General features: G+C 44.9%; 3 protein-coding genes across 3 annotated transcripts; 1 reads left to right on the forward strand and 2 right to left on the reverse strand.

Moving 5' to 3' along the window:
- The first annotated feature begins 4,947 nt into the window (after nucleotides 1-4,947).
- Nucleotides 4,948-22,042, forward strand: slc22a23 (solute carrier family 22 member 23). The gene is made up of 10 exons (XM_026323547.2): nucleotides 4,948-5,951; nucleotides 7,748-7,851; nucleotides 9,316-9,470; nucleotides 17,673-17,859; nucleotides 18,082-18,209; nucleotides 18,978-19,080; nucleotides 19,294-19,520; nucleotides 20,497-20,529; nucleotides 20,724-20,847; nucleotides 21,183-22,042. The coding sequence occupies exons 1-10, from the start codon at nucleotides 5,523-5,525 to the stop codon at nucleotides 21,601-21,603; spliced, it is 1,911 nt and encodes a 636-aa protein (XP_026179332.1). The 5' UTR covers nucleotides 4,948-5,522; the 3' UTR covers nucleotides 21,604-22,042.
- An 860-nt stretch (nucleotides 22,043-22,902) lies between these two features.
- psmg4 (proteasome (prosome, macropain) assembly chaperone 4) lies at nucleotides 22,903-24,593 on the reverse strand. The gene is made up of 3 exons (XM_026323595.2): nucleotides 24,324-24,593; nucleotides 23,634-23,709; nucleotides 22,903-23,243 (listed from the first exon to the last, which is right to left on the reverse strand). The coding sequence occupies exons 1-3, from the start codon at nucleotides 24,498-24,500 to the stop codon at nucleotides 23,122-23,124; spliced, it is 375 nt and encodes a 124-aa protein (XP_026179380.1). The 5' UTR covers nucleotides 24,501-24,593; the 3' UTR covers nucleotides 22,903-23,121.
- Nucleotides 24,594-25,077: 484 nt separating this feature from the next.
- Nucleotides 25,078-27,996, reverse strand: bphl (biphenyl hydrolase like). The gene is made up of 7 exons (XM_026323568.2): nucleotides 27,859-27,996; nucleotides 26,795-26,898; nucleotides 26,506-26,672; nucleotides 25,974-26,127; nucleotides 25,735-25,866; nucleotides 25,441-25,564; nucleotides 25,078-25,326 (listed from the first exon to the last, which is right to left on the reverse strand). Exons 1-7 carry the CDS (start codon nucleotides 27,939-27,941, stop codon nucleotides 25,236-25,238), a joined length of 855 nt encoding a protein of 284 aa, XP_026179353.1. The 5' UTR covers nucleotides 27,942-27,996; the 3' UTR covers nucleotides 25,078-25,235.
- Between the last annotated feature and the right edge of the window lie 4 nt (nucleotides 27,997-28,000).

The raw sequence follows: 28,000 nt of genomic DNA on the forward strand, positions 1-28,000 counted from the left end.
TTTAGGCAATAATTTGGGTTTTTTAGCACATTTAATGGATAGTTCAGGCTCAGTGTTACCTGCAGCAGCATGCAGCTTATTTTCTGATAACCCTCTTTCCACATCCTGACCAGCACCACACAAACACTTTTAACTGCTAAAGAGCCAGATATATTGCTCAGGAGCCGGTGGAGACCAAACCAGAGCTAAAAGCAGAGTGAGGATTGAACTTACATTCATCATGTTGGCACATATGCAATGTCAAGTTATTGCTCCTGCTGCTGGATATGCAGACAAGTCATTTTTGGCAAAAGATAAATCATATAAACTTGACAAGCCAACGATATGTAAAACCTGTTTTTTTTTTTGTTTTTTTACCTTAGTGTTTTTATTTTTTGGTTTTCTGCCCTGTGCATTAATCTCTCATCTTCCATCTCTTTTCTCTGGAGCTGTGCTTCTCAACCTGAGGACAGAAATGACAAAGATGGATCACAACAGAGATAAAGTGCTATCAAAGAAAGAAATATCGCTGTTTCACAAAAAAAATCTGAGTCCATGAAATTAAACTGCTCACTGCCGGAAGAACTTTAACAAACATTACTGTGGTTGTGTTAGGGGAGCCTGTGAATTATATGCATTCCTTAATGCATAAAAGTGAAGCATACTTTAAAAGTACAAAGTGTAGCTGAGCCCACATGTATAATTATGTCGTTATAGTCCTTCAATGCCCTGTGGTCATCCGCAACTTGGCTGCATCCCACAGGTGAGCTGAGGGAAGCTCCTGGGCGAATCCAGGCTCCACACCCATGACTGCTCAGCACCAAGGGAGGAGCTGTATCCATTGAACACACTATCAAGTAAAACCCACACACACACACACCCACACCGTGGCAGCTCTCTTCATGACGGCCACGCTGTGCTGACTCAGACTGCATCTCTGCATGTACAGACAGCTCTTTTCTTTTCACTGTGACTCTGTGAAAGGAGGAGTGTTTTTAATTATTTCATTTTTGTTTTTCCACTGTGTGATGAACTGTCTCATCTTGTCAGGTCCTCGGTGTGTGTGTGTGTGTGTGAGTGTCATTAAGCAAAAGGATTAGAAGTGATGATGAGCAATGACGGTAACTGCTGGTGTTCAGGGTGTGGCTGCTTGTCTAACATTGTTCTCGGCTTTCGAGGACATAACTGGTAATGAATGACGTGAACAATCATCTTTATGACTGTGTTTCACTTCAGTCAAGACAAGCTTCACACAGAGAGAGTCAAATGCTGCTGTTACAAAGAGTAATGCAGCTCCCATACAGAAACCAAATTTATCCTTGTTTTACACTCGAGAACTTGACCTGTGAAACTGCAGATCTGAGTCGGTGGCTGCTCTGATCTATTCAGGGCTGTGCCGAGTTTGAGAAGTAACTGAGATTGCATTGGATTAGTTGTTGTAGTTTGCAGCTTAAAGCTACATAAGTTTCACATTATCATTATCTGTCTTCTTATTACATCTAGTAATGTAAACGTTAAGTAATGAACAAAGAGCAGAGGCAGGTGTATGGGTGCGGCCCTGTGGTGTCGACCCTGTTCGACGCCCTCAAGGTTAATGGCATGTTGAGGTAAAATCCATGGCTGAGTCAGAGTGAGCAGGTGGTGAACATAAATAAGGAGTTTATTTATTTCCATAAACATGATCCTAATAAACGAGAAAAGGCCAGGTTGTCTGCCTTGTTGCTGCAGATTCAGATTTAGTGCATTTATGGTATAAAAGTGATCAATCTTCTTATCTAAAAAATGAGTAAGTGCATTTTTATTAAATAATTTCTGGAAGAAAAAGAGTTGTGCAATTGCCAGTCTCACAGCCATGTCACACCTGAGCAGAAGGCAGCAGCGTGGATGTGGTGAGCTGCAGCGCCTCTTTTCTCAGAAAATGTTTGAACAGACACTTTGGAGTTTCTTACTGGTCGCAGCAAAAAGATTATGAGTGTGGAGAGCCAGTTCTTCATCTTCTAGCTTTTTAAAGTTCACATGACAAAACACACAGTACAGCAACGCCACAGGGTTTATTTTACCAAACTCAGAAACAGCATTGAATCTCTTCATAGGATCTGAATTCTTTAAATCTCACAAAATAGACCTGAAAACGTGTGTTTACGGTGTTTACTATTTAGCAGCTGGGTTTTTCTGTACGTTCAGCTTATTAACATGGTGTCTTCTCAAATAAACATGAGGCTTCATTAAGAGATTTGTCAGCCTGCGTCTAAAGCACATACTGTACCATGTCATTCCAACATCCTCAGTTTGACTCGGGTCAGACCTTTGCTGACCTTTGCTCTTTTCCCATGTTTCTCGTGTCTCTGGGCTGGTGACGTCTGGAAAGGAGAACTGCAGGAAATCATCTTAGAAAACGGAGGGTTTGTTCAACAGCTTGGAATCTGCATTCACAACCAAAACCTGCTGACAGACTGGAGACAGGTATTTCTCTGCAGACCTGACAAATGCACCTGATTTAGAGAAACACTTTCACGCTAAAACTGACAAATGACTGCAGGTTGCTTCATGGAAATGTTACTGAGGGGGGAAACAAAGATGAACAGAAACTGCAGGTCGAACAACACCCAGTGTCTTCCACTGACAGAGAACGAGAGAAGCATCAAATGAATCATTATACGTGACTCATTTATGTTTTACTTTATATACTGAAGCCCATGAACACTGACATTATCAGTGTCACTTGGATTTGTTTTTGTAGACACAACAGCCATTATTTGCAAACACTTTAAATATTCTAATACTGACTCACACACACACACACACACACACACACACACACACAGAGTCATAGAAAGGGAAGAGCAGGGACTTTCACTCTGGAGGTTTTAACAGCTGTAAATTATTAATAGAGTGCGCTGAATCAAAGGGAGCGAGCAGAAGAAAAGAACAGAATGTTAATGTTGCATTGAATTTGCACCTGCGCAGGTGTGTGTGAGAGTGAGGGGGAGGACAACGACACAAAGGCAAGACTCAATCATAGCCTGAGGGAGTTAGTATCACGGTGAAAGAGGTGACTGTGCAGAGACCTGGTGAGAACCGAGAGGCTGAAACTACACACGAACGGTACATGTGGAGATACTCTAAACACATTATAAACACGAACACAGGTCCACTGTGTGTGTTGCTGTCTGGTTTAGGGCAGTAAAGAGCAGGCAGGTAGCTGGAGCTCACAGATCCCGTGACAGTGGCGTACCTGTGCAGCAGGTGACATGGATATGCCTCCTGGTGCAGGGGAGAGGCCGTCAGGGAGCTGTCACATGACACCTGAACCCGTCAGGGTCACTGGACTCACGGAGCCAAATGCTGCTGCTCCACTTCCTTGTAAATGGAGGCATCTTTCCCTGACTACTTGTCCTTATCTAACACGGGCCCAAGTCCATCTCAGTGTTTGCTGACCCACATCAACAACATGTAACTGGACAAAACCCTAAAATATTTACATCGTAGTTTGTGTTTGAACTGGGTCATTCTAATTCATGAGCCTTAAGGTGCTGGTAAACCTAAGTTGTCCCCCTATTTCCAGGCTCTGTGCTAATTGTCTCTTTGATGCAGCTTAAAAATACATATTGAGCCATTTTTAAAAAACAAAACCAATCAGGGTTTTTCCTACAACCCAGCACATGAACATGAATAAATCATCACCACTTTCATTAGGATATATTAGTAAAATGAACATAGCTGATTCTAATTAAATGATTTCTGACAGGGACGTTTAACTCAATTAGCCTAATTTCATTACTGGAGTTGGTATGTGGGCGTGTGTGGAGCCCATCACCTTCTGTTTGGGGGCCCAGGAATGCCTGAGCCAGCTCTGGTATGTGCTAAGATCTGGGTGTGGTTGGCAGACTCTAACAGATGACACACACACACACACACACACACAGACACACACACACACATTCCTTAGTTGCAGCCTACTCCTCCATCTTATACAGTAATAAGTCTCTGAGGAGGAGGAGCAGGCTGAGGCAGGAGGTGAGAGATGAGTGAGAGCTGAGCACAAGTTGTCACCTCTCTGCTACTTTGTCAGCTGCTCCTGGGATATCAGCTCCATGTCATTCAGAGATTCAGGCTAAAACACACACACACACACACACACACACACAGACACACACACACGTCCTCCCACATCATGGTGGCTGCAGGCTGCTCCAACACTGAGGGAAAATCCGTCACTCACTTGATTCTCAAGGTCACTCACCCAGACTCATGTGGGAGCAGCTGCAGCCGCATCGCCACCCACAGCCTTTGTTCCCGTTTACAGACATTTACATCTCCCTTTCCTTCTGTACCGACGCATGAGCAGTTATTGTTTGTTTTATGATGATAAATGACAGAGAATCTGATACAAGGACGGGTATTGTGGTCATCTGACGCCCCCTTGCGGCTGACAGGCGCCACGTCATCCAAAAACCGTGACATCCTCCTATTGTCTCCACAAACTAACGCTGCCTATTTATATGGAAAAAAAAAAAAAAACTATGACGCAAAACAGGCGCTCAGCACGCGCGTCAGCACAAACAGCCATAAAAAAAAAAAAAAAACAGGAGCAACGTCCGCACTTGATCGACACATCGTAAATCACCTGCAGCCGATGGGAAACCTGAGTGCCTGAGTGTGTAGCAGGTGTTCAGTGCGGTGCAGAGGGCAGAGGCCGCACAAAGAGGATCATTGTTGCCTGCAGATGCCCGTCAGTGGCGCAGTCGCCCTGCCAAGCTTCTCCAATCGCAGCGCATAGCGCGACCGAGGGAGGGCGGGGTTTGCGCCCTTCCCTCCCCATCTCCCCCCAGTTCAATCTCTGCTCCAAGTCCCGTTTTGGCACCGTGTCCCACTGACGAGACGGCGACAAACCGAGCGAGCTTCACGGTCCACATCGTGTCTTAATTGAACGAGCGGAAAGTGGACCGTGATGACTGAGAGCTCGGGTATTATGGACCCGCGGGACTAAGTGCTGCACACATCCAGGAGGTCACAGCGTGGACAGGTACGAGACCTGTGGCGGTCTTGGAAGAAGGACCAGCACAGGTTTAGCGGATCTCGGTCTGGATGTTTCTCCATATTCCGCTTCCATACAACCAGCAGGCCTGGCTCGGTTCAGCTCCATATGGATGGATCCCGCTGTAGGAGCTGTACCCATGGAAGATAAAGCCCGCAGTGGGAAGCATGCCTGCCTGTCCGAGTCCACTCCTCTCCGGGAGCCTCTCCACAGCCCTGTCCTCCTGACACAGCCTCTCCACGCGGACATCCCCTGGTCGCTTCGAGCCCCCTCACCATGAGGGCGACTGGTCGGTGATTCGGTGCCTCTGCACGCGTGTACGGAGACCCCTACATATATATTTTCTTTGTGGATAAAGCGTGTGTTGGATACACACCGGATTTATCTGTGCTTGGGGCTTCCTTTGTGTCAAAGGTCTTAACGCAGTGTGCGCGCACGGGAACAGAGCGGGGGCTTCGCTTCACCCGCTGTTGCGCACAGCTGTTCTCTTTGTGGCCGGACCGTGATGGCAGCCGGCCGGCCGGAGGCACAGGACCACCCGCCCGAGAACGGCTTCACCTCGCTGGACAACCCAGCGCCCCGGCTGCTACCGCACATCGACGGCTCGGTCCTGCCGTCTCTGGGGGGCTTCGGGAAACACCAGAAGCAGCTCGTGGTTCTGACCTGGATCCCGGCATTGTTCATCGGCTTTAGCCACTTCTCGGATTATTTTCTCCTTGCGCAACCCAATGTCACGTGCGTGCAACCACTCACGAACGAGACTAACTGGACCGTGGCATCCCCGCCGGTCACCGTCACCGGAGCAGCGCCCGCGCTGCATTTCAAAGGCAACAACACCGGGGAGGGATACGGCGACGGCAGCGGTCTGCTCTGCGCCTGCAAGCAGTGGAAGCTGGAGCTGCAGACGGGACTAAGTCAGAATGTGGTTACCAAGGTAACGAGTGAGCACCAGATAGATACCAGTGTGTTACCTGTCTGACAGAAATAACCCATGATCATCATCATCATCATCATCATCATCATCCTCATCCTCATCAGCCTGCGTCTTCATCAGTGATCAGGGATGTATCAACACAACTAAGGGACAAGTTACCCACTGACCTCAATATGAGTGTGTGTGTGTGTGTGTGTGTGTGTGTGTTGACTGGAGCTGTGCTGCAGCATGTACAGTATGTGTGTGTTGGGGCTGTGTGATAGTGGAAATCATCACTGCAACATTAACAGATTTTTAACACATTACAGCCAAACTGCATGTGCTTCCACTTTAACACATTGCATCACACAAATCACTTGTGCAAGGCTGCATTACCAACTGGGCTAACTGGGCAGCTGACCCACAACGTACTGATTCCCCCCTCAGATACCAGGACTCAGCACCGACACACTGAGCCGCCTGCTGAGGTTTACTGGCCGTAACTGCTGAGACACTGACATTTGTAGTAACATCGATGAAGGACCTGGATTTGCTGATCTGCTTACTAAGAAGTCGTCTCCAGATTTACTGTGTTAACTGGTTTGTGGTAAATTAACCGTGAGCTTATTTGGGAATGTTCTGCACGGGAACACTAACATAATTAAGGCTGATGTTTGCCTTATTACCAAATCTTAGAACCCTGTTTTGAAGCAATACACTGCATCAAAATCCAGCTTTAAAACCTGCACTGTGTGAGTTTTGTGCTTATTATGTTGCATTTTCCTAAATGATTCTGTTTAATCACATTACAGGCTGTATTGTAGCATAAAAACCTCCTATTATTTCCACAAAGAGTGGAAATAATAGGAGGTTAAAGAGTCAAGCAGCTCATTTTTGCCCTGGCAGTTGAATCCAGCCACGCACTTGTGTACAATATAAAACTTTAATAATTCTTGTGGGTTGGAATCAAATTTAGAGAACGAAGTACTGTACAGTGATACATATGAAAGGTCATATCCTCACAGGAGCACTCGATAAATAAGAAAGAATGATCATCCAGCTCTGGTATGTGTGTGTGTGTGTGTGTGTGTGTGTGTAATATCTGTTTTCTCAGATAATGTTGGTGCTAATAGCCCATGCATAATTGATCCATATTGACTGTCCCTTCACCAACCCTGTCCATTACACAACTAAAACCATCAGTCATAACCAGCAATAATTTCCTTCAGCTCCCTCGTGTCTGCTTCCCTGCACAGCCGGGGGCTCAGCGGGGAGCTCTGTAAATCACCGTTAAACACCAACACTATTTTCACACACAGCTGAATTTGTCCACTGGGCTCTTTTAGATACCGTCAGGGTCGTGCAGAAATACAGAGCACATGTCGAGTCTTCGATGCTGAGAGCAGTAACACGTGCACTGTGTGCACACTGACCCATGCTCTCGGAGGAAAGAGTGGGAAAACCATTGATTTGTGTTATTACAGACACGCGCCCACGTTCACACACACGCTGCTCTTTCATACAAACATGCTGGATATATGCTTACGTTTCCTCTTTTATCTTGTCAAGGTGCACATTTGAATGTTTCAAAAGCATGTGTGCACACTCATCATCCTTCCATCCATGAACTTTCAAAATGGTGAGTCAGAGCAAAAAGAGTCTGGCAGACATCTGATGAGAGAAGCCCGCGTCTCCTTTTGTTTCCGTGCAGCTTTCAGATTAAAATTGCTCATCTGATCTGAAATTCCCTTCCATCTTTTTGTGGCTGGTTTTCTCCGAAAACGATGGCTAATTTTACCTCTGTGTCTCTGTTTCAGTGGAACCTGGTGTGTGACTCTGCCTGGAAGGTGCACACTGCCAAGTTCTCGTTGCTGGTGGGCTCTATATTTGGATACCTAGTGATGGGCGTCATGGCTGACTGGTACGCTGTCTCCTTCATTTCTGTTTTTTGCCCTTCTACAATGTGTTAGTTACCCTTGAATTAACTGGACCTCAGTTTGGCACTTTTGTCCACCATGCTTAAGATAACGTCACACTCACTAACACTATAGCTGAGATCTGGCACACAGATCAGAGAAGTCCAACGTGTCAGGAAAGACCGGCAGAAGATTAGTGGAGCATATCTGGAAGACAAGTCAAGGGCAAACAGTGAAGTTATTATCCAACGATCCACAGTTTACATTATAAGACATTTTAAATCAGAACAAAAATCCCACATTTCCCCTGAGGGTCTTTGAAAACTGTTCAGCATCAGGATGAGAAAATTACAGAAAGAATTAGAAACATATATGAAGAATATGCTCCTGGATCAGGTCAAGCAGCCTCCTGGTGCCTCCAAACACAAGCTCCTTTCTGCCACAAAGATCTGGACACAACACACACACCAAGCACTGCATTCACACACCCATAGAGGAGAGAGAGACGAGGAAGAGGCTGGGACTCCTGAAGATCCAAACATCTGAACTCAGGCACCACCATCAGACCACCAGGGAACAGAAAGCAGAAAGCGAGAAAAGAAAAGGGGCAGACACAGATGTAGACACACACCTTAGACACCCGTAGAACAAACAGAGGGTTAGAGAGATGCAGTGGTTTTCAGGAGGTTTACAACAAGGACTATACTGTATTGACTCAGACTGAGACCAGATGAAGGGAGACAGGTTTGCTTGGCCTGAAGTAATCAAAGAGTTTCAAAGGCCTCAGCAGAGTGATGAGGCTGCAGTCAGCAGGGAGGTCAGTCCAGAGGAACAGGGCACGAGAGGAAAAGGTCGTGCAGCTGTCTGACTACACTTTAGGAGCATTTATCCACGTTAAGTGCAGTACAGATGGGGGTGGGCTTGATACTGATCCAAAGAGAAAGCACGATCCAAATTAAAACCAGGATTCTTCACGGTTCGAAGTCGTCAAACTGGCCTGCAGAGTTTAGACTCTCTCAAGGACAGATACTCTCAGACTTCAATGAAACGCACCGTGTGGGATTCAACATAATGCTCAGCTGGAAATAGTTTAGACGTTCACATCTGTTTTGCAGCAGATCAGGTCTGAAACGTGAAATTACCCTTTAAGCTGAATCCATTGTGGTCACGTCTGCAGCCTGCAAACCACCTGAGCTGCCTCGTGGGAAAAAAAGTCCCCGCATTGTGTTTGAGATCAGTAACCATGGAAACTATGTAAAGAATTGAGCAGGCCAACAAGGCCTCGGCTCTGACCTGACCCACTGGCCTCCTGACACACCCCCCCCAGACCAGGAAGTCCCCAGAGGGCAACAAAGGCTGGAAGGATCTCTTTCACGAGGCTGCACATCAACAGCGTCTGTTCTCCCTGTGTGACAGTTTCTAAACACCTTGCTGCGCCTTTCTCTTCCCGCCTTTTTCTCTGCTTCAAGGTTTGGTCGACACCCAGTGTTGATTCTCTCGGTGCTGTTCGTGCTGGTGTTTGGTCTGAGCGTGGCCTTCTCTGTAAACGTCACCATGTTCAGCACCTTGCGCTTCTTTGAGGGTTTCTGCTTGGCGGGCCTCGCTCTGTCCCTCTACGTGCTCAGTAAGTAAACGCTCCCACTTCCTCCTGTTTTCTCTTTCTCCTTTCCTGCTGCTGTTTCCTGCTTCCTGTTCTGTCCTGCACTGTGTCTATTTAATCAAACGTTTAATTTCTGCACCTTCAATATTATTGTTGAACTCTCATTGTTAGTCCTTTATGATTTCGTTTTCCAGTTTCATTTTAGTTTCCAGTCTTTGGTCAGACACGTGATTCCTGCCTCCATCCTGATAAAGGGTGATGGGCTGTAACAACAGCAGGAACAACTCATCCAGGGTGCTTTCATTCTGCAATTGATGCAGTCAGATATCTCATAATTTGTATTAGAAGGTTGTCACTACACGCAAACCAAATCAAAAACTATACTAAGTCCATGAAAATGTTTAACAAAAGTACAAATACTTGATTATTTTGAGACTGTGTTAATGTGTTTACTGTCAAAAAACCTTTTTAATTAATTTAGTATTAGGGCCTTTAGGGAAAAAACTGAGAAGGAAGATGTTTTTTACTGAGCATTTTAAGAATAAAGTGGACGTGTTGATAAAAATAAAAAAAATGTCTACAATAAAGTTGAAATCCCATTTTGACTGGACAAATGTAACTTTCTTCAAATTGACACTTTATTCTTGAAATGCTAAATAAAAATAAGCTTCCTTAATGTGGCCTTAATAGTCTGCTGCTGGATTGATTGTCCACCAGCCAGTCAATTATAATAATGACTGCAGTGTTTACTTTTAGGACAGAAGTGGAACCAGAACTTTGGGTTCTGACGTGAGAGGAAACAAAAATAGATTGGTTTTTACAGCCGCTCCATAAAACATCTTTTCATTATTCCACTGCACTTCTCTTTCTGCCCTTATGTAAGCCTCCTCTCTCATTCAGGCCACTGACACTTTAGTCATACACATGATGTACGGCGCAAGGTCAGACTGTGAGCTTGAGCGACGGGGCAGGGATTGTCTCTCTCGGCAGGGGTTCTTTATAAACCTCAGCTGAACTGCCTTTAAAAGCAAACAAACAAAACGAACGCCCCTGAGCTGCCTGCTCCGAGACGCCTGAGAGCTGGATTTACAAAGCAAACAAGACACAAGTACAGTTGTGCTGGTTTGTGGCGCTTTAAGTCCAAGTCACAGAGATGATGAAGACGACACTGTGACAGATGAGGTGTTACGATTCAGGTTAATTCGAATCTTAGCACAGAGAGCTGGGGTCTTTACAAAGAATAGTGATGAAGCACATGGACAAATATCAGGCTTTATCTTTATCTGTTTACTTTTTTAATAAAGGAAATTTGAGGAAAACAAGAATTATGCAAAACTATGCTGTGATGGAGATTTTCATTTCAGGCTTATTAGTGTATTTAACGAGACCTCTTATCGGACCATAGTTATGGCTCAGGAGGTCCCTCCTCACCTACTGGGTGGTTCAGCAGGCTGTTATCATCCCACATATCTTCGTTGTTGTCGTTACAGTAGTGAAGATGGAGCTTTCCAGAGGTTGAAGCGTCGTGTTCATTGTGTTAAAGGTCTGGACTAATGTCATTTCATCTTTTTTATGTACCGGACATACCTTTGCATCCGACACACACACACTCTGTTGGTTGCTGCCATAGTTTACACACATTTCTCCAAACCAAAGTACCTGCAATAGGAAGCAATGTGTTTATATTTCCAGCTGTTTGTGTGTTCACAGTTCCCAGAGATGGGAAAGGAAACTGTGTATGTTTTGTGTATCTTGCATGTATGAGAGAACAGATTGCATACATGCTCAATTAAGTGCAATCAAAAGGTGTTTGTGTTGGTTGTGTGAGGTGTGGATGAGTGGGAGTCTCACTGCCACAGACTGACACCAGGTAATAGACACCACCATCCCATTAACAGTACAAACATGTAGAATAACAGCATGCAGTTAATCACACAGCCTCCAATAAACACACCCTTAAAGGCTGAACACGTATCAAAACAGCCTCTACGTGGAAATAGAACTTACATTTTTCATTCCTCCGAACTAACAGAACACAGATGCAGACACTAAAATTCCTCATTACTGTACCCTGTTGTGCTTTTTACTGTTTGCCATCAGAGATACAACAGTGTCTCTCTCTCTACCCTGCAGGACCAAAAGAGTCGATCAGTATTTTGGCACATATGATGTGTTGGCTCTGCACACCAGTACATTGGATTTGAAATGAAAAAATGTCTATGAGGTTGAAGTGCTGACCTTCAGTTTTAATTTGGAGATGTCCACTTTGGGTAAACGCTGGACTCTGGCTGTTTTGCTTCTCTTTAGCAGAGACAGGACAAAGGGCCACATGCAAGAATATGTTCATATCCTTATCCTAAAACTCTGCCGTTGTTTTCTGTGTGTTTTGTGCCAGATTTATACCATGTGTGCATGAGGAGGTGTGTGTTTGTAAGAATCTAATTATTAACATTTTACCTCTTCAAATCTATTCATATGATCATAAAAATATAAACAAGTAGCATCTACAGTCACGTAAGCTAAATGGTGTAGGGGGTGTTTCCACATGAAGCTGAGGTTGTCCCATTGCTTTATGTAATGTAATAAAAACTACCCACCTGGTGTGCCCAGGCAGTTTCCCATCTGATTACTAAGCAGGTACAATCCCGTTACGCTTCCAAACACAGCTGAGGTCAGGTGTCATCAGAGCTTGGCTGAGATCTGAGAAGAGAAAACAGAGGTGAATGGTAGAATTATGATCCAGCTCTATCTGCTTTATAAATCACTATTTAAAAAAAATCAACATCCAGGATCCACTGTGTGCTAGTCGTAAATAAGAGATAATTACCAGCCTTTTAGCTGTGTTCACTTTAGGTTTTACCTCCATAAATAGAGATTAAGATTCAGGATTACGGCAGAAACTCTTGCGTTCTATAAACAATAATTATCCTGTGTTAAAAATGAGGAACTGTGTATAAATAGATGCAGGTGTTTAAAATGCTATGAACATAAAAACCCCTCAAATTAAAGCCAAAAACAAAAGAGTCACCGTTTCATTTAAAGTCTAACAGGGTGGAATAAAGAGCCAACATAATGGAAAACACATCACTGTCCTAAACTACTGTAATGCTTCAACACTGCACAGGCATATTATTAGAATCTGTTAGACTGAGGGTGTTAAATAGGCAGGAGCAGGTGGTGTTCACAAAACATGCACATAACACACTTTATTATGGATAATTGTGCACTTAGCATCCACGTGTATGCGCTGCGCACTGTTCTATGTGTATTATCGTCCCCACAGAAATACTCTTTCTGCCACCTATTCTCTCCCTCCTGTCAGTCTGTCACTGTCGCTGCAGCACTGACATTTCTGTTTCTAAATCCAGCAGCTCTCTGGCCCTTTCCATGTTCACTTTGCTTCCTCTGGCTTTCATCTGCCCCATTCATCCCATTTTCCTCCTCCACTCTCACTGTTTTATTAGTACCAGCACTTACTAATTTTCTCGAGGCTCATTTGAAATCTCTCATCGTTCGTTTATCTCGCCGCAGCACACAGTGCATAATAAATCCACTGGAGCTGCCAGCAGAAGCTTTCGTTTGCTCTGCTAATGTAAATGTATTGATGTGTGTGTGTTGTGTGCATATTTGGTTGTTGTAGCAAAATCCACACAGATTTATTAGTTTGTAATTTAGCAGCTACCTCAGGGCAGTCTTCTGGGACCTGTTGGAAAACACCTTCCTCCTGTTCATGCTTTGTCCTAGTGGTGAGTAGATACAGCTCTGCTCTACTGAAGAATTTATCTTTTGAGTATTGAAAACTCACCTCCTGTAGTCACTATGGAAAAAAAAACCAAGTCTCCATTTGAACATACTGAACGCTTGTGCAGCACAAACCACTTCTTCTTTCCTGAATTCAGCTGCGTGCTGGAGGAACTATGAGCTACAGCTTCTATTATTAGCAAACTGCCCAGCTTGTTTTCCAACGATCCCTGCCCTTCCAGCTTCTGATTGGCTGAACACACCTGGTCCAGGTAATCAGGTGGGTAAAGCAGAGATAGTTGGAAGACAAGCAGGAGAGTAGCTCTTGAGATCCAGGGTCGGAGACCCCTGGTCTAAAGGTTTGGATGAGAAAGGTGTCGGTCATACTGACGGACCCTGACACAAACATCACTTGACTCTTCAGCTCGACACAGCGTTTTGACATGTCTCAGCTCGTTGCTGTGGTTTCACTGTTTTGGTTCAGTGTCTCAGCTATCGTGCTGTTTTTCCAGCAGCAGGCAGACATATTCAGACATATTCAGACATATTCAGACATATTCAGACATATTCAGAGAAATTCAGAGAAAAAGGCACTTTACACCACTGTCCAGCACCGAACAGCAGACAGACACAGCTGTCAACACAGTGGCTCATTCAGCAGCTGATATTTGGTGAAGAATAACATTGAACCTTAAAGGAGAGAATGGACTAGGATTTAACAGGTGGACACAAACACGACTCCAAATGGAACTAATGTGTTTCCAATCTGCAGCGTATGTCAATAAACAACTGTTTACAAACAGGTTTCAGCTAATAATCAGCCAAAAACCTGTGTGTATGTATAAAACTACATCAGGCAGACCCACTTTGCAGTCAGCCCAGAGACCTAAAAGATGAGACTCAGTTGACCCTGTAGAGCTTTAGCTAAGACTGTACTGACCTGAGGACCGTTCTGGTTTGGAGCATTTTGAACACTGGGTTGTTCAGACCTGCGTTGTGCTCTATAAGTCATTTGAGAATTTTCTTTAGACAATTTTCTTATGTTTTTCCCACAGAATTGGGTCAATATAAGAACCCACTGTACATGCTGTGAGTCCCAGCAGAATACAGCTGCTTCAGCCAAAAAAGATTCAGTTCCACGTTTGAAGCCCACAGGGGATGAGTGTTCGCTACTCCAAAGCTTTTCAGTGAAGGATGTTTGCATTGAGCCAAAGCAATTAGACTTCAGTTGCTTTTGCATCAGAGAGAGAAGATTAATATATTTTCTTCCTCCTCTCTGTCTCTGCTCCTTATAGACTTACAAAGGTCTATAAGGAGTCTATAGACCTATACACTGACAAAGGCATGCAGGCTATGTATGTGTGCAAGTGTGTGTTTGCGGTGGTGTGTTATGATGAGCGGTGGGCTGCTGACTCAGCTGGGGAAAGCTATTGTCATGCTGTGCCCTTGTCAAGCCTTTTACTCTGCTTCCCATCCCCGTCTCACCGTGAAGTCTTCCTCCCAGGGCTGCAACTGAACATTATTGTCATCGTTCAGTCCTTTTGTTGAGTCCACAACGTCCGAAAAGAGTGAAAAATGTTTTGGAGCTCAAAGTGACATTTTCTAATTGCTTCTTCAGTCTGCCCACCAGTCCCAATCTGAGATATGTTGTTAAGGTTTGATCAAAACATAGAAAAGGTAAATGACTTGAGCATCAATTACAAATGTACAACACTGAACTTAAGGTTTCCAGATGAACACTTTGATGACCTTTAGAGTCACGATGTGAGTTAGAGTGCCATGATGTGAAGAGATGATTAGCTAAGGGTCATTTAGTGCCTTCATCAGTTCTGACCAAATATCTGCAAAACTACTGCGAAACATTCCCAGCATTCTCAGCTGCACATTGTTTAGCGCTCATTAACAAACTCTGACATGCTAACATGCTAAACTGTGATGATGAATTTGGTAAACAACCACTTTTTACTACTGTTTATTCAGATTCTGTTAGCATGCTGATGTTAGCATTGAGCACAGCTATACCCAAGCACAGCATGGCTGCAGTCATTGTCTATAGGCTGACTAATCAATACAATATAATCAATTCTCTCTACACGTCTTTCCAAAGTGCACAGCTGTTCTTATCATCAGTGTCCACTTCCCTGCACATCTTCATTAGAAACACAGGCTGTGGTTTCAGACTGAAGTCGTGCTGTTAGAAAGACAGTCTGTTCTCATGCCCCTGGCAAGGTTAGCACGGGGAGAACACACAACAAGAAGTGTGTGTTTGTGTGTATTTTGCAGCGCTGTCAGCCATTTGTCATCAAAGACTAGTTTGGCCATTAGTCCAGCTGCTTTTGTTGCTTTCTCTTTGTCACGATTCTCCCTTTCTTCTATTATAGGTTTTGTTTTGCGAGCAAATGTTCAGCCCGTCAGATGTAAAGGCGGTGGAGAAGCTGCATGAAGAAAGGAGGAGCAGGGAGGAGGTGGAGGTGGTGGGTAGAGGTGGGGGATGGTGGCTTTACACTGGGTGAGAGAGCCACTTCAGCTCTGATGAGCAAGAAGGAAGAGTGGGCAGGAGAGGGGGCTGAGGGAGGATCAGCCCACAGGGGGGGCAGTGAGATAATCGGCACAAGGAGACACTATTCTCCCACTACGCTGGAACAAAAGGCCTCTGCCAGCCCGAGTGTGTATGTGTGAGTGTGTATGTGTGAGTGTGTGTGTGTGAGTGTGTGTGTGTGAGTGTGTGTGTTATCCCAGTAGAGTCAGCAGGATGAGAAACCTCCCAGGAGAGTTGGGGAGTGGTTTTTGTTTTGTGAGGGTGGTTTAGTGATGCATTGTCTTTATCGAGGTACAGTTGATTTCTTTAGTGAATGTGTGTGTGTGTGTGTGTGTGTATGTGTGTGTGTGTTTGGCTCGGTCTGATCCATTCCTATTGGCTGTCAGGTACCACAGAGGTGCACTGTACTGCAGTACATTTGAAAAACACAGTAGTGTATTTTCTCTCCAATTAGTAGTTTTACATTTCAGATTCAGGACTTAGAGGAGAATTATTGTAGATCAAACTACAGAGTTACTACAGTTACTACATTTAATTAGCTCATATATACGTAAAATATAACAAAAACACATATGTAAAATACATCTTAAAACTGGATTCATTTACTCTTTTCTTTTTGGCCACTTGGGGGCGGTGTGACACGTCTTTATCGTTAATATGTCAGCAGATACTGAGCATTGTTGACACTCACTCTGAGCTGAGTCTGTGATGAATAATTGTTCAGCAGTCACTTTCCTGGTGTGAGGAATATCTGCCTCTTCAGCTACTTGATGGCTGAGATACAGGAACATGGCTGTAACAAAACACCAAATCACCAAATCAGATGTTTGTTACACATCTATCATCACATCTTCCTGGTTCGACTGTTGGACATTGCGGCTGCGTCATTTTCAGTTTTTACCTTCATTGAAGCTGTTTCACTGTTACCAAGTGAGTGTTTTCATATTTATTCTCCGCTGTGTTAGGAATGTTGCCATGTTCCTGTAGCTCAGAACTTTTGGAAGGTACTAACTACATTATCAGAACCAATAGAAATGATGGACGAAACGTTTTGAATGCCTAACTTTGGACAGGCAGGTTACAGATTACAGGTCCTTCATCTGTTTTGGCTCCTGCAGCAAAAGGTTTTTGGAGACATTAACTCTAAAACTAAGTCTGGGGCAGACAGGGATTTGTAGTAATACCTTTATTTCCTTTTTCCTCCCTTTGCTTTAAATGAATCACTGAAAATCTCTGTCATCTTCCTGTCAGTTTAGTTGTTCTTATTCCCTCCTTCTGCCGGTCTCTCTCTGCCCCCCCTCCTGTCCTGCTGGTCTTTATTGTGATTCCTCTGGTGATTCCACTGATGAATAGAGGGACTTTTTCGTGTCCTTCAAAGGGAAAAGTAATTTGTATTCTGCACCTACACTTCCTCCCCTTCTTTTTCTTCTTTTCCTCAATAAAAAGTAACAGTACATGAGGCCAGGTTAGCAAGTCCCCCTCCACCCCCCACTCACCTAACGACAGTGGTCACCTTCAGAGACACCTTGCCATATGGGCCAGGCCATCTGGACTTTACCATGTCACAGACAGCAGGGGAGGGGACGGGAGCCCAGCTGAGGGGAAATTAAGGGACGTAACGGTGAAACGCTCACCTAGGAGCTAGACCCTCTCAAAGCTATGACGTACAGTCCGGCCCTGGTTCGTAAAGAGGCCTGGTGTTAAACTGGCCTGCTCTCAGGGGAAGGATCAGCAATATGAGTCCTCAATAATTCATGGAGGAAATTCAATACTGGCTTCACCATTAAACAAACACACACATCACACTCTTTAGACCATTAAGGCTGGAGCTTTTTTTGTGATTACAGTGACATCCACACACTTACAGCTCTCCTCTGGCGCACCAACACTACAAGAGTCACTCAGTAAACCTTCCTCTGTGTCTGCTCTCCGTCTCTTTATTTTAGGGATTGAGCTTTGTTTGCCAGGCTGGCGGTTCTCCATGACCATGGTGGCCAGTTTTCTGATGGTGGGTGGGCAACTACTGATGCCAGGAGTGGCCGCTCTGTGCCGCAATTGGCCAGACCGGGATGATTGGCAGGTCCTGCAGATCGTCATAATCAGCCCCTTCGTTCTGATGCTACCATACGTCTGGTAAGCCCCTCCCCCCGAGGAAAGCCACAGCAGGAGGGGCAGATTCTCCTCACGCTGAGCCAGGCGACGGCTTGTACAGTACACACTGCACTTCACAGTACTGAGCTGCTTCGGCTCACAGACAATACTCTCTTTCTCCTGTTGTTTTTCTTCTTCCCTCCTTCTGCTTTCACAACATATTCTGTTCTCACCCGCATCCTTTCCATCCCTCTCTCTCTTCAGGATTTTTCCCGAGTCGTTGCGATGGTTGCTGGCCACCAAGCACTACAGGCGGTCCAAAGCCATGATGCTGCACATCGCCAAAAAGAACCAGGTTGACACAACAACCGAGCCCAGTGGAGTTCTTACAGGTGAGGCCGATTTCAGGAGGGACAATAAAATGAAATCCAAAGTCCATTTTGATCTGAATATTATACCGAGGGTTGGTTTAGTCACTTCATTATACAAGTTCTTTTAACTTGACATCAGTGTTATTTTGCAGCTGCTTTTTGGTGTGTGATGAAATGAACATCGACCACAAACAAGACACTGACTCAAAGATCTCTTTCTGCTTACACCTTAGCCTTTTCAAGCATCATTTCCCACATGATGCAATGAAATTGTGCACAAACACATGTCACTGGAAAATTAATAAAGATTGACTTTGAGGATTCATCATTTTATCATAAAACTGTGAAAGTTACCCATCACAGCTGCTTAGAGCTCAAGGTCACATTTTTAAAATGTCTAAAATCTTAAAGAAATCCAGTTTAGAAGGCACTTTTGAACCTAAGACAAACAAAGTTTGGGATGTTTGCAGGATAAATGTCTTCAATAGTTCATTTATTAAGGAAATAGCTGGTGGAATTGTGCAGTCTTCAAAGAAATGTATCACATCTCTCCTCTCTCTCCACCAACTCTTCGTCCTCCCCTGTCTTGGTGTTTGATTAATTGTTTCTGCGTCTCCCAGTGGCCAAGCAGACAGAGAAATGATGACAGTGGACAAATGGATGTGCTACATCTATCTAAAGGCCCCATAGCACATTAGCCTCTCGATGCTAAACGCCCCTTAGCGGCCGGTCTCTCATTACCTCCTGAAAGGAAAGGTCTCAAGGTGTGCGTTTCATGTTTCCTACCAGAGCTGGAGCAGGAGCTGCACAAGCAACCCCAGAGGACCTGCATTGTCAAGATGATGAGCACCAGGAACCTGTGGAAAAACATAGTGGTGCTTTGTGTCAACTCGTAAGTGTGTCGTGCTTGTGCTGGGCTTATACTTTGCTAATCAAAGCCAACATCTGTTGTGATGAGACAGCATGAATTACACATGAACCTCCCCCAGAGAGACATGAAGACATGTATGTGAGTGTTAACCTCACGTGCCCCGTGGCTCACGCATGTGTCAGGTCCCAGCTCCCTGTGCTGTCTCTTATTGGTTGTTTGTGTGTCTTTATGCAGTCTGACAGGTTATGGGATCCATCACTGCTTCGCCCGTAGTATGATGGACCCAGAGGCCCAGCCCACTGCTTTGTGCCATGCGGACTATTACACTATGGCTGGCATCGCCGTGGCAACCTGCCTGGCACTGTGCCCTGCGGTGGGGTTGATGGGACGTCGCGGCGGTCTGCTCACCTTCATGATCATAACAGCCCTGGCGTCACTGCTCCAGCTGGGTTTGCTTAACTGTGAGTAATCACACAGGGAGGAACACACAGGAAGAGCCGCCTTGTTTAGTCCGGTTCAGTCAGACTCTGGGTTTTTCCCCTTTGGTGCGGTCGGTTTGGGAAGGTCTGAACACAGCAATAACATTCAGGGGGAGACAAAAAAAAAAAGACCCTTTACTGGATGTGGTCTCAGCCTGGTCCCAAATGAACTTTGGTCTGTGGGTGATGAAACTTATGTGGTTAGTCCTCAGTCTGGACTAACTACAAAAAGTACTTGTCCTGGGGGAAGGAGTTTACATTCAGCATGTTGTTGTAGATGCTCAGTATTCACTGCTTTGTTGCACGTCCTCTTTGCAAAGCATGAAGCAATTCTGGATTTTCCACCCCTCATTCTGTTGGTGACCACAGATATGAGCAAATGCCACCTGAGCTGGGGGGGTCGTGATGACGTATCGAGGACAGGAGCGGCTCAGGAGGCTCCAAGTGTTTCTGTCTGTGAGAACTGACAGACGTGCTGTTGCTTCATTCTCGATACGTTTGCTTTTGTGTCGTAAAAGCACCATTTCTACTAGTGTCCTGAACTAACTCAAACCACGAGAGAGCTCCTGTGCATAGTTACAGGTCTTTAGATAGGACAGGACTGCTGATGTTGGAGGTAACCTTTAGCAAAGGTCAGAGAATTGAAAAAGAAATGAACATTTTAAAGGAACCGTGAGCTGAGTCATACTCGCACACTTTGCATAGCATGTGTGTGTCATTTAAACAGCACATCCTGCAGTTCAGTTCCAGTCTTAACAGGAATCCTCCGTCATTCTGACCTTTTGTTGACCTACATCTGTGGTATGTAGTCATTACTTCAGGCTTCAGTGAAAACTATGCAGAGTCCTCTTGAAGGCTTTTTAATCCAGCCTGTTTTGAGTGAGCACTGTGCTCTTTGTTCTTACTAATGACATGTTCTCCTTTCGTCTGTCCTTCAACGCTCGCTAATGGAATCCAGTGATTGGGAAGTACAGCCTTCGCCATGACACAGGTACAGCTGCAGCACAGTTATTTCAGACATAAAGTAATGCACTGAAACAATAAATTACACGTTGTCATCTAATGTCAAGGTCCCCGTGTCGCCTTCTCCTCTGACGTGCACCTCTGCATTATATTAAATTAGCTGCTGGTGTTTTCTGCTGGCTGTTACTGTGATGCTCACCTTTTCTCGTTTCTGCTGGACAGTTCTCCGAGACACTCTGAACAGGAAATTCTCGGTGGCCTTCTCAATCATCGGCATGTTCTCCTCTCACGCCGTGAGCATACTCAGCATTTTCTTCTGCGCTGAAATCACTCCTACTGTCATCAGGTGAGCCTGGGTGGTCATAAACACACAGTGCAAGACTTTTCACATGCACAAACACAATACGACCTCTAGACATTGCTCTCTACGCTGCACTCCAGTTCACATAGGCTGACTGTAAACATGAGAGCGATGACAGGTAAGCAGACTTTAAATGACTTTGATTCATTTGTTAACTACTTGTGGCAGTTTTAATGTGAAAGACGGAGAATAACACGTCTACTGGTTCTGAGACTACAAACTGGCACCTCAGTATAAGGCACATACTCTGTATAATCTAAAGCTGGATCAAAACTGCTTACGGTCTTCAGGATATCTTGGTAATTAGTCTCTCTGTGCAGGGGTGGAGGGCTGGGCCTGGTCCTGGCCAGTGCTGGCTTCGGCATGCTCACTGCACCCATCATGGAGCTCCACAACCAGAAGGGCTACTTTCTGCACCATGTCATCTTCGCCTGCTGCACCCTGCTGTGCATCATCTGCCTGCTGCTGCTGCCCGAGCCGCGGGGCCAGCCCCTGCCGGAGAGCCTGGCTGACGGAGAGACCTTTACCCGTCAGACCCTGCTCCATCCAGGGGAGCAGCACCTCCTTCTTGCCAAGACTGACAGGGACTACTCCCGTGTCCATGACACGCCAATACACCTCTCAGCCACTGGGGGCGCTACAGTGGCAGCAGCCACCGCTCTGGCAGCGGTACCTGCCTCATACGCCCTTGCAACTGGTGGAGAGGTGATAGGAAATCGCGCCATAGCCAATGGGGTGTGAGCATCGCTGCAATAGTCTACTACAGTGCTATTAACTGCTCCAGCATTAACCTGACTGAGGAAGAACTGTTGCAGGGCAGATGAACTCTTATGATGGTGGTTAAAATGGTAACAATAGTCATTTTTGTGTAGTATGTAGTGATTATGATTCATTCAGGAGTTGCCAAAAATATTGTACTGAATGACATTTCAATCTGAAGTCTGTGTGTGTGGAACACTACGAAGGTTTTCAGTGGTGTTGGTGATATTTTTGCGCTGCTGTCCAGTGAAGACGGCAGGCTAGCTTCCAAACAACACGCTCTGTGAGTTTCCTGTTAGTAGTTTTGACTCGTTGAAAGAGGATTTCACTGCATCTTATTTTTCTTCATGAATTATTTTGCACTAAATGTCAGAGACACAATCGAGTGTTTGTGATTTTCAGCCACAGCCACATTGGTGACCCAGGGACTGGCTAAACCACTACCACTCTTTTTGCATGAAAGGGCACAAATGATTTGACACTTTTTCTTCTGTATATGTGGCCCCTCTACAGGAAGCCCAGTGTGGCACTTAATCCTCAGAGGTGCGGTCAGTGTAGGATCTGATTTGTGAATGAGCATTACAGCTGTTGATGTGTGGGTGTATGATGGTTGTCTCTTGTGAGGAGCAGCCGGAAACCTGGGCAGACCTGATGTGTAACCTGGAAAGACTGTGGGTAATGGGAAACGAATCTGAGAGTTGACCGGGCATTAGAGTGCGTACTGCTGTATGTCTTATGATACATCTCAGCATTTCAATGGCTTTATCACGATGGCTCTGTTCTGTTAACACAACAGAGAATGTAACTTAAGAAAAAAAAAAAAAACAGTATTTATTTTGTGATGCTGCCAAGGGCACATTTGTTGCTTTAAATACCTCCTTACTTAGCAAACATTTCCACTCCGACTCTCACTCCTTGTTCTCTGTACTGTGGTAATGCTGTAATCCTTTTCCTAAGATGTGTAACTTTAGCCAGAAAGCACAATATTTCACCGTTTTTTGACATAACCGTTTGTGAAGATTAGAATAGAAGTCTGCATAGACCTGGCATAGTTGTGATTAGTACATTTACACACTTTACTGTGTATGTATCCCTTAGTACTGCAGAAAACGTATGGACAGTCAACCTTACTTTTATAGGATATAAGTACATCAAGTATACCTGAATACACAGAGTCAAAGAAGTCATATTTAGTACACGGCACATACTGTGTGGTTTGGTAGTTTGTATGTTTTCAATAGTTAAACACTAGGAGAAAAAAAAAAAACTCAACCACTAATGCTGTTTTCTAAGTTTTATTTTTTTAATATGACGCATTTGTACAAAAAGCCATAGGCCTACATGTTTTGATAATAAACCACTTAATTTATTATGTCAATAAAAGAAGATTTGATGTGACCATTTGTGTTGGACTATAATTACAGTGTGTGAGGACACCTGTCAGTTTAGCTGTGAGCTGCTCCACACTGACTCTTCTCCTCAGCAAAGGATCCGAGGGGTTCAGAAGTGTTCGGGATGAAGCTCCAGCTCCTTTTTGATCCTGTTCTCCACCAAAAGACTGAGGTTAGAGTCCGTCACTGGAAGACTGTAGCTCACAAAGACTTGCTTTTTGGTCTTTTTTGCTGTAAAACAGACAGAAACAGATCATCATCTCCCAGTTTGTTTACATTCTCACCAGAACGACTCGGTGCAGTGTCTGTGTCTTTCCTGTTTCACTTTCATTTGCTGTGGTTTAAAGATCAACCTGTGGAAACACGCTCGACCCCTGTAATCATAACGAACACCACCGCTTCTTGTTATCGTTTCATGTTTAATATGAACTCAAGTCTTTGACAACACTAAACGTTTCACGTTGTCTGTGATGCATCACTGAACTGAAGCTGGTTTCAAATCTCTGCTCTCCAGCAGGATTTGGAAAACGCTGGCAGTGACGTGAGGAAATGAGTTTTAGCTGAAACACAAACACGGCACTGGTCCTTTAATGAGTACAGGAGATGAGAGTCATACGTTACCTAATCTCTGTGCCAAGGAACTGGGAGCTGTGTTGGACGGATCCCCGATGACTAACGTGGACAACGGCACTGAATCCTGCAGACAAAACAAACACAAACAACAGTTGTTGGTGTCTTTTGTAATAAAAGTGACATTTAATTTAAAGATACAACACAATAAAGTGCAGAAACTAAAGGGAATACTTTAAAGAGAAGTAGCAGAGGTGTGTAATCCTCAGTAAATAACAGTATTGATAAATGGAACAGCAAAACAGCAACACTCTTTGTTTAGACTGACTTTAATCACTTTTACTGTTATATATATATTTAACTATTCATTTTTAATATTGATTCAGAATTTCCCCCATGGGGGATGAATGAAGTACCTGTCTGTCTGTCTGTCTGTCTGTCTGTCTGTCTATGTAATAAAATATTTTAATGCAGGTTTATGGTATGAAAGAGGATTTTAACTGTGACTGAACTAAACCTTCAGGACTCAATCCAGTCCTGTTCATCCTGTAGACCTACCCAGGGACCAGGGACCATGTTCAGGTCCATATAAAAACCTGCCATGTTGCTCAGTTCGATTGCATCACAGTAAGTCCACGTCTGACTTCACATGGACCGGTTTTCTGCAGTCCCCCAACACAAAACCAGTGCGGTCTAGCTGCAGCTGCTGGTCCATTCATCAGACCTGGGTGTTTTACTCACGTATTTGCTGCTCAGTGACACCGCCAGGTTGGACAGGACCGGACTGGACCCGACCCAGAGGAAGAAGCCGCCGCTCAGCTTCATCACGTGGAAATGAACGACCTGCTCCAAAATCTTCCCCGAGAAATTGTGAAACGAAATAGCGTCAAAGTCCGCTCCTTGCTGCGGTTCCGTCATTTTATCCGGACTGGATCTGAGACCAACTGACACAAAAACCAGAACCAGCAACGACTTCCTGGTTAGAAGGAAAACCGGCAGCCAGAAGCAATCGATCATCGGCACAACCGATCGGACACGCGTTTAAACAAAATCCACAATAAAATAAAAAATAATATAAATAATAAAGTAACATCAATAAACGGCACCTACAATAATTATTATTACATCTAATGTTTTACTTTTTATTTGCCACTAACAGGGAGAATCTACGGGTTGCCATGTTGTGGAAAAACCCCCTTTAGCAGCGTGTATCCCGTGTTGTTACAGTATTAGTCTACATGTTAAATGAATGGACACACACCAGCTATAAAGAGACACTAAACGACTAGAAAATGATGCAAATGACCATAAAATAGGTGTAAACAACCACAAAGAGACAACTAAAACAGGGAGTATTGCCAACCTGGCAACCCAAAAGTTTCTTTTATTATTAGTTTCTAACTGATCTGAAATAACCATTAATAAATCCACTATATTACAATTTGCTCTATAAAGGCTTCTCTTTTAAAAGCTAAATAACTGTGTTGTGTATTTTTTAAACTCAAATTCCGGTTTCGTATGAATAAGTCGTCACCTACTTGCTTTATAACAGATTTAATGAAGAAAAAAAACGTTTAAAATACAAATTTAAGATGTAACATGTGTTCACCCTGGTTCTGCTCCACAAAATGCCCCGACAGGAATGAAATCACTTCACTCTTCCAGGAAGTTTTCCACCAGTGTGTTGAATTCATCAGCAAACCTCAGGTGGAGGTTGTGTTTCCCCTCTGGCATCAGATGCAGTCTACATTTTAGGACAGAAATTTGATTCAAGAAGGTCTTTAAAGGAAAAAACAGACATGAAAGTGAAGGTTACCCTGGTGCTGTGTGTGTGTGTGTGTGCGTGTGATCGTCTCACCGTGAAGCCTTGATGTGTTTCAGCAGGAACTGTGGGTGGAAGCTGGGCACCATGGGGTCTTTTTCTCCATGTACGATGAGGGTTGGACAGGAGATCAGGGGCAGCAGGTCCACACAGATGCTCCCTAACCACAGGACACTGACGTGAACATCTCTCTGTGCAGCTGATACTGATTAGACCTGCACTCTCCCTACTGCTCATATCTTTACTCACTCAAAATATCTTGATGTGGAGAAACCACATCGTTCTAGTCTCAGCTTGTGTAACTGGTCTGTAGCAGCATGAAGTCCTCACCTTCTGGTCTGTGGGCAAATTGTGTGATGCCGTCCACCCAGGCCTCCCAGGTCTTAGCGAACACTTCTGCTCCATACACCTCCTCCATTGGCTGCCTCATCCTCGCACTCCACTTGGAGACGTCACGCACCGCTGTGTTTCCCCACGAGAAAGCAGGCGCACAAACACACACAAGAAAGATTATATACAGTTTACAGCTACACTGGCAGCCTAGAAGACAACGATCAGTGGAGGAGTACCATGGTACAGCTGGAGGTCGTGCTGGGAAACGAAGGCGTTGGATCCCCAGACGACCATCTTGGTGATCAGCTTGGGGTTCCTGGCTGCTGCGATCAGAGCGGTGATGCCTCCGTCACTCCACCCCAGCAGGGAGAACTTACCAAAACCCAGCGCCTGCAGGAAAATGACAAGCTGTGCAATGCAACTGAAAAACGCCGTCTGAGGAGGGAGCTGTCTGGATTTTAGCTGGGGTCAGGACAACAGGACAACAGGACAACAGGACAACAGGACAACAGGACAACAGGACAACATGCCTGGTGCTGGTTCCTTCTGTGCAGGATTGTTACAGCCCAAACTGATCAATGAACTGTATAAATAAAACTCTTGTTATCTACACACAGTGAACTATGGAACCACCGGTGTGGATGTAACGTAGATATGTGCATGGATCGCTACACTCAGAGCACACATCAACAAACCATGCACCCAGTCTAGTTCTTTCCTTCATGTGGGCCCTTGTGGATTAGCTCTGTGGTCAATTACAGATTATACCTTCATCAGATCCACTGCATCTTTTGCATCTCGCTCAAAGAAGTCAGAGCGAAAGTCTCTGTCTGGGGGACGGGACCGTCCGTACCCACGGGGATCCCAGCCCACTACAGTGAAGCGTTCCTTATTCAGAGACTTCAGCTGAGGTCCAAAATCTGTCTTTGTGCTTCCTGTGGCGGAAAAGACAAAAGTGGTTTTCACAAGACAAACGCCATCACGCTGTAATTCAATGTTTTAGAGAACCCGTGCTCTTCTTTAAAAGTCTGCTCCCTAACTTTGAGCTGGTTTTTACCCAGAGCACCAGGAAGCAGCAGCACAGCATGTTTCCCTCGGCCTGTCTGCTCATAGTACAGATCCGCTCCATTGACACGCAGCCTGCCAGGGGCCACCGACGAGCTGCGGGGAAACAGACAGGCAAGGTGTTGCAGTACTGACCACAATAACTGACGAGAACAGAACAGCTCTGTGTTGACAGCCCCGATGAAACCTGTGAGCTGTAATATGATATAAAAATATGACAAAAAGTAGATTTACGTATTTTAACAATTACACCAAGTGTTGCAGCTGTGCCTTGGTTTGTTATAGATCCAAACACCATTTTGTTTCTTCACATGTAGTTTCAGGGTTTGGACCTGCAGGTTAGTCAAGCTGTGAGCACTGACAAAACCCAAACTGCACCGACAGCGACTGCTCTCTATTTGCTTTGGGGTGCAGGGGCAAAACCAAGGAACCAGGGAAAGAAGAAGAAGTTTTGTTACTGCAGTTATTAAAGTAGAGAAACATTTCTGCTCTGCAGCAAACAGGAGCTGGTTGGTCCTGCAGGACACGCAGCACAACACTGGTATCTCAACATGGAGTCATGGTCTGAAAGGTTGAGGCTCTGAATGAACATCTTATAGCAGACGAAGTTTTAAAGATGCATGTGCATCTTCTAAATATGTCCGTCCATCATTACTCAGCTGCTGCCATGTCCTTTAACAGTCGATACATCATGGACATAAGCAGGAATAAACTCTTTGTTTATCCAACATTTAAGACTATAATTTATCACAGAGAAAATCAAACAATAAATAAATCCTATCGATGATTGATCCTATCGATGATTGATCCTGTTGATGATTGATCAACCAGTGAAACACTATTTCTACATCACTGACAGTGACCCAGGGGGAGCTGACGGTGCTTCCCCATAGAGTCCAGACAAAGTGCTGTGCGCACTGTGCTCTGCATGAACACACGACTCCATCTAGTGGACTGAGCCCGAACCAGCCTTCAGACAAGCTGACGAACATGTCTCCGAAAGCAGAACAGACGTTTCCTCGGAGCTTCCAGAGTCAGAATAAAGGCAGCAGTTACCAGAAGGGCCGGGCCGCCGTCGCTGCTCTGTGGACGTCGGATCCGCACTGAAAGAAACGTCCTCTGAGTAAAAACGACGCCATTGCTCCTCCGCAGCTCGCACTGTTTCCTCCGGCAGACCCAGGAAACTGGCCTGACTTTG

This window comes from Mastacembelus armatus, chromosome 4 (genome assembly GCF_900324485.2).
Source record: "Mastacembelus armatus chromosome 4, fMasArm1.2, whole genome shotgun sequence".
Lineage (NCBI taxonomy): Eukaryota > Metazoa > Chordata > Actinopteri > Synbranchiformes > Mastacembelidae > Mastacembelus > Mastacembelus armatus.

Coding starts and splice junctions, on each gene's coding strand:
- slc22a23 (XM_026323547.2), top strand. CDS start 5,523: ATGGCAGCCGGCCGGCCGGAGGCACAGGACCACCCGCCCGAGAACGGC. Junction 9,471..17,672: donor TCTGTCCCTCTACGTGCTCA/GTAAGTAAACGC, acceptor TCTTTATTTTAG/GGATTGAGCTTTGTTTGCCA. Junction 18,210..18,977: donor GCCCAGTGGAGTTCTTACAG/GTGAGGCCGATT, acceptor GTTTCCTACCAG/AGCTGGAGCAGGAGCTGCAC.
- psmg4 (XM_026323595.2), bottom strand. CDS start 24,500: ATGACGGAACCGCAGCAAGGAGCGGACTTTGACGCTATTTCGTTTCAC. Junction 23,710..24,323: donor TGTCACTGAGCAGCAAATAC/GTGAGTAAAACA, acceptor TTTTGTCTGCAG/GATTCAGTGCCGTTGTCCAC. Junction 23,244..23,633: donor TTCCTTGGCACAGAGATTAG/GTAACGTATGAC, acceptor TCTGTTTTACAG/CAAAAAAGACCAAAAAGCAA.
- bphl (XM_026323568.2), bottom strand. CDS start 27,941: ATGGCGTCGTTTTTACTCAGAGGACGTTTCTTTCAGTGCGGATCCGAC. Junction 26,673..26,794: donor GCTGCTTCCTGGTGCTCTGG/GTAAAAACCAGC, acceptor TTTCCGCCACAG/GAAGCACAAAGACAGATTTT. Junction 26,128..26,505: donor ATGCAGTGGATCTGATGAAG/GTATAATCTGTA, acceptor ATTTTCCTGCAG/GCGCTGGGTTTTGGTAAGTT.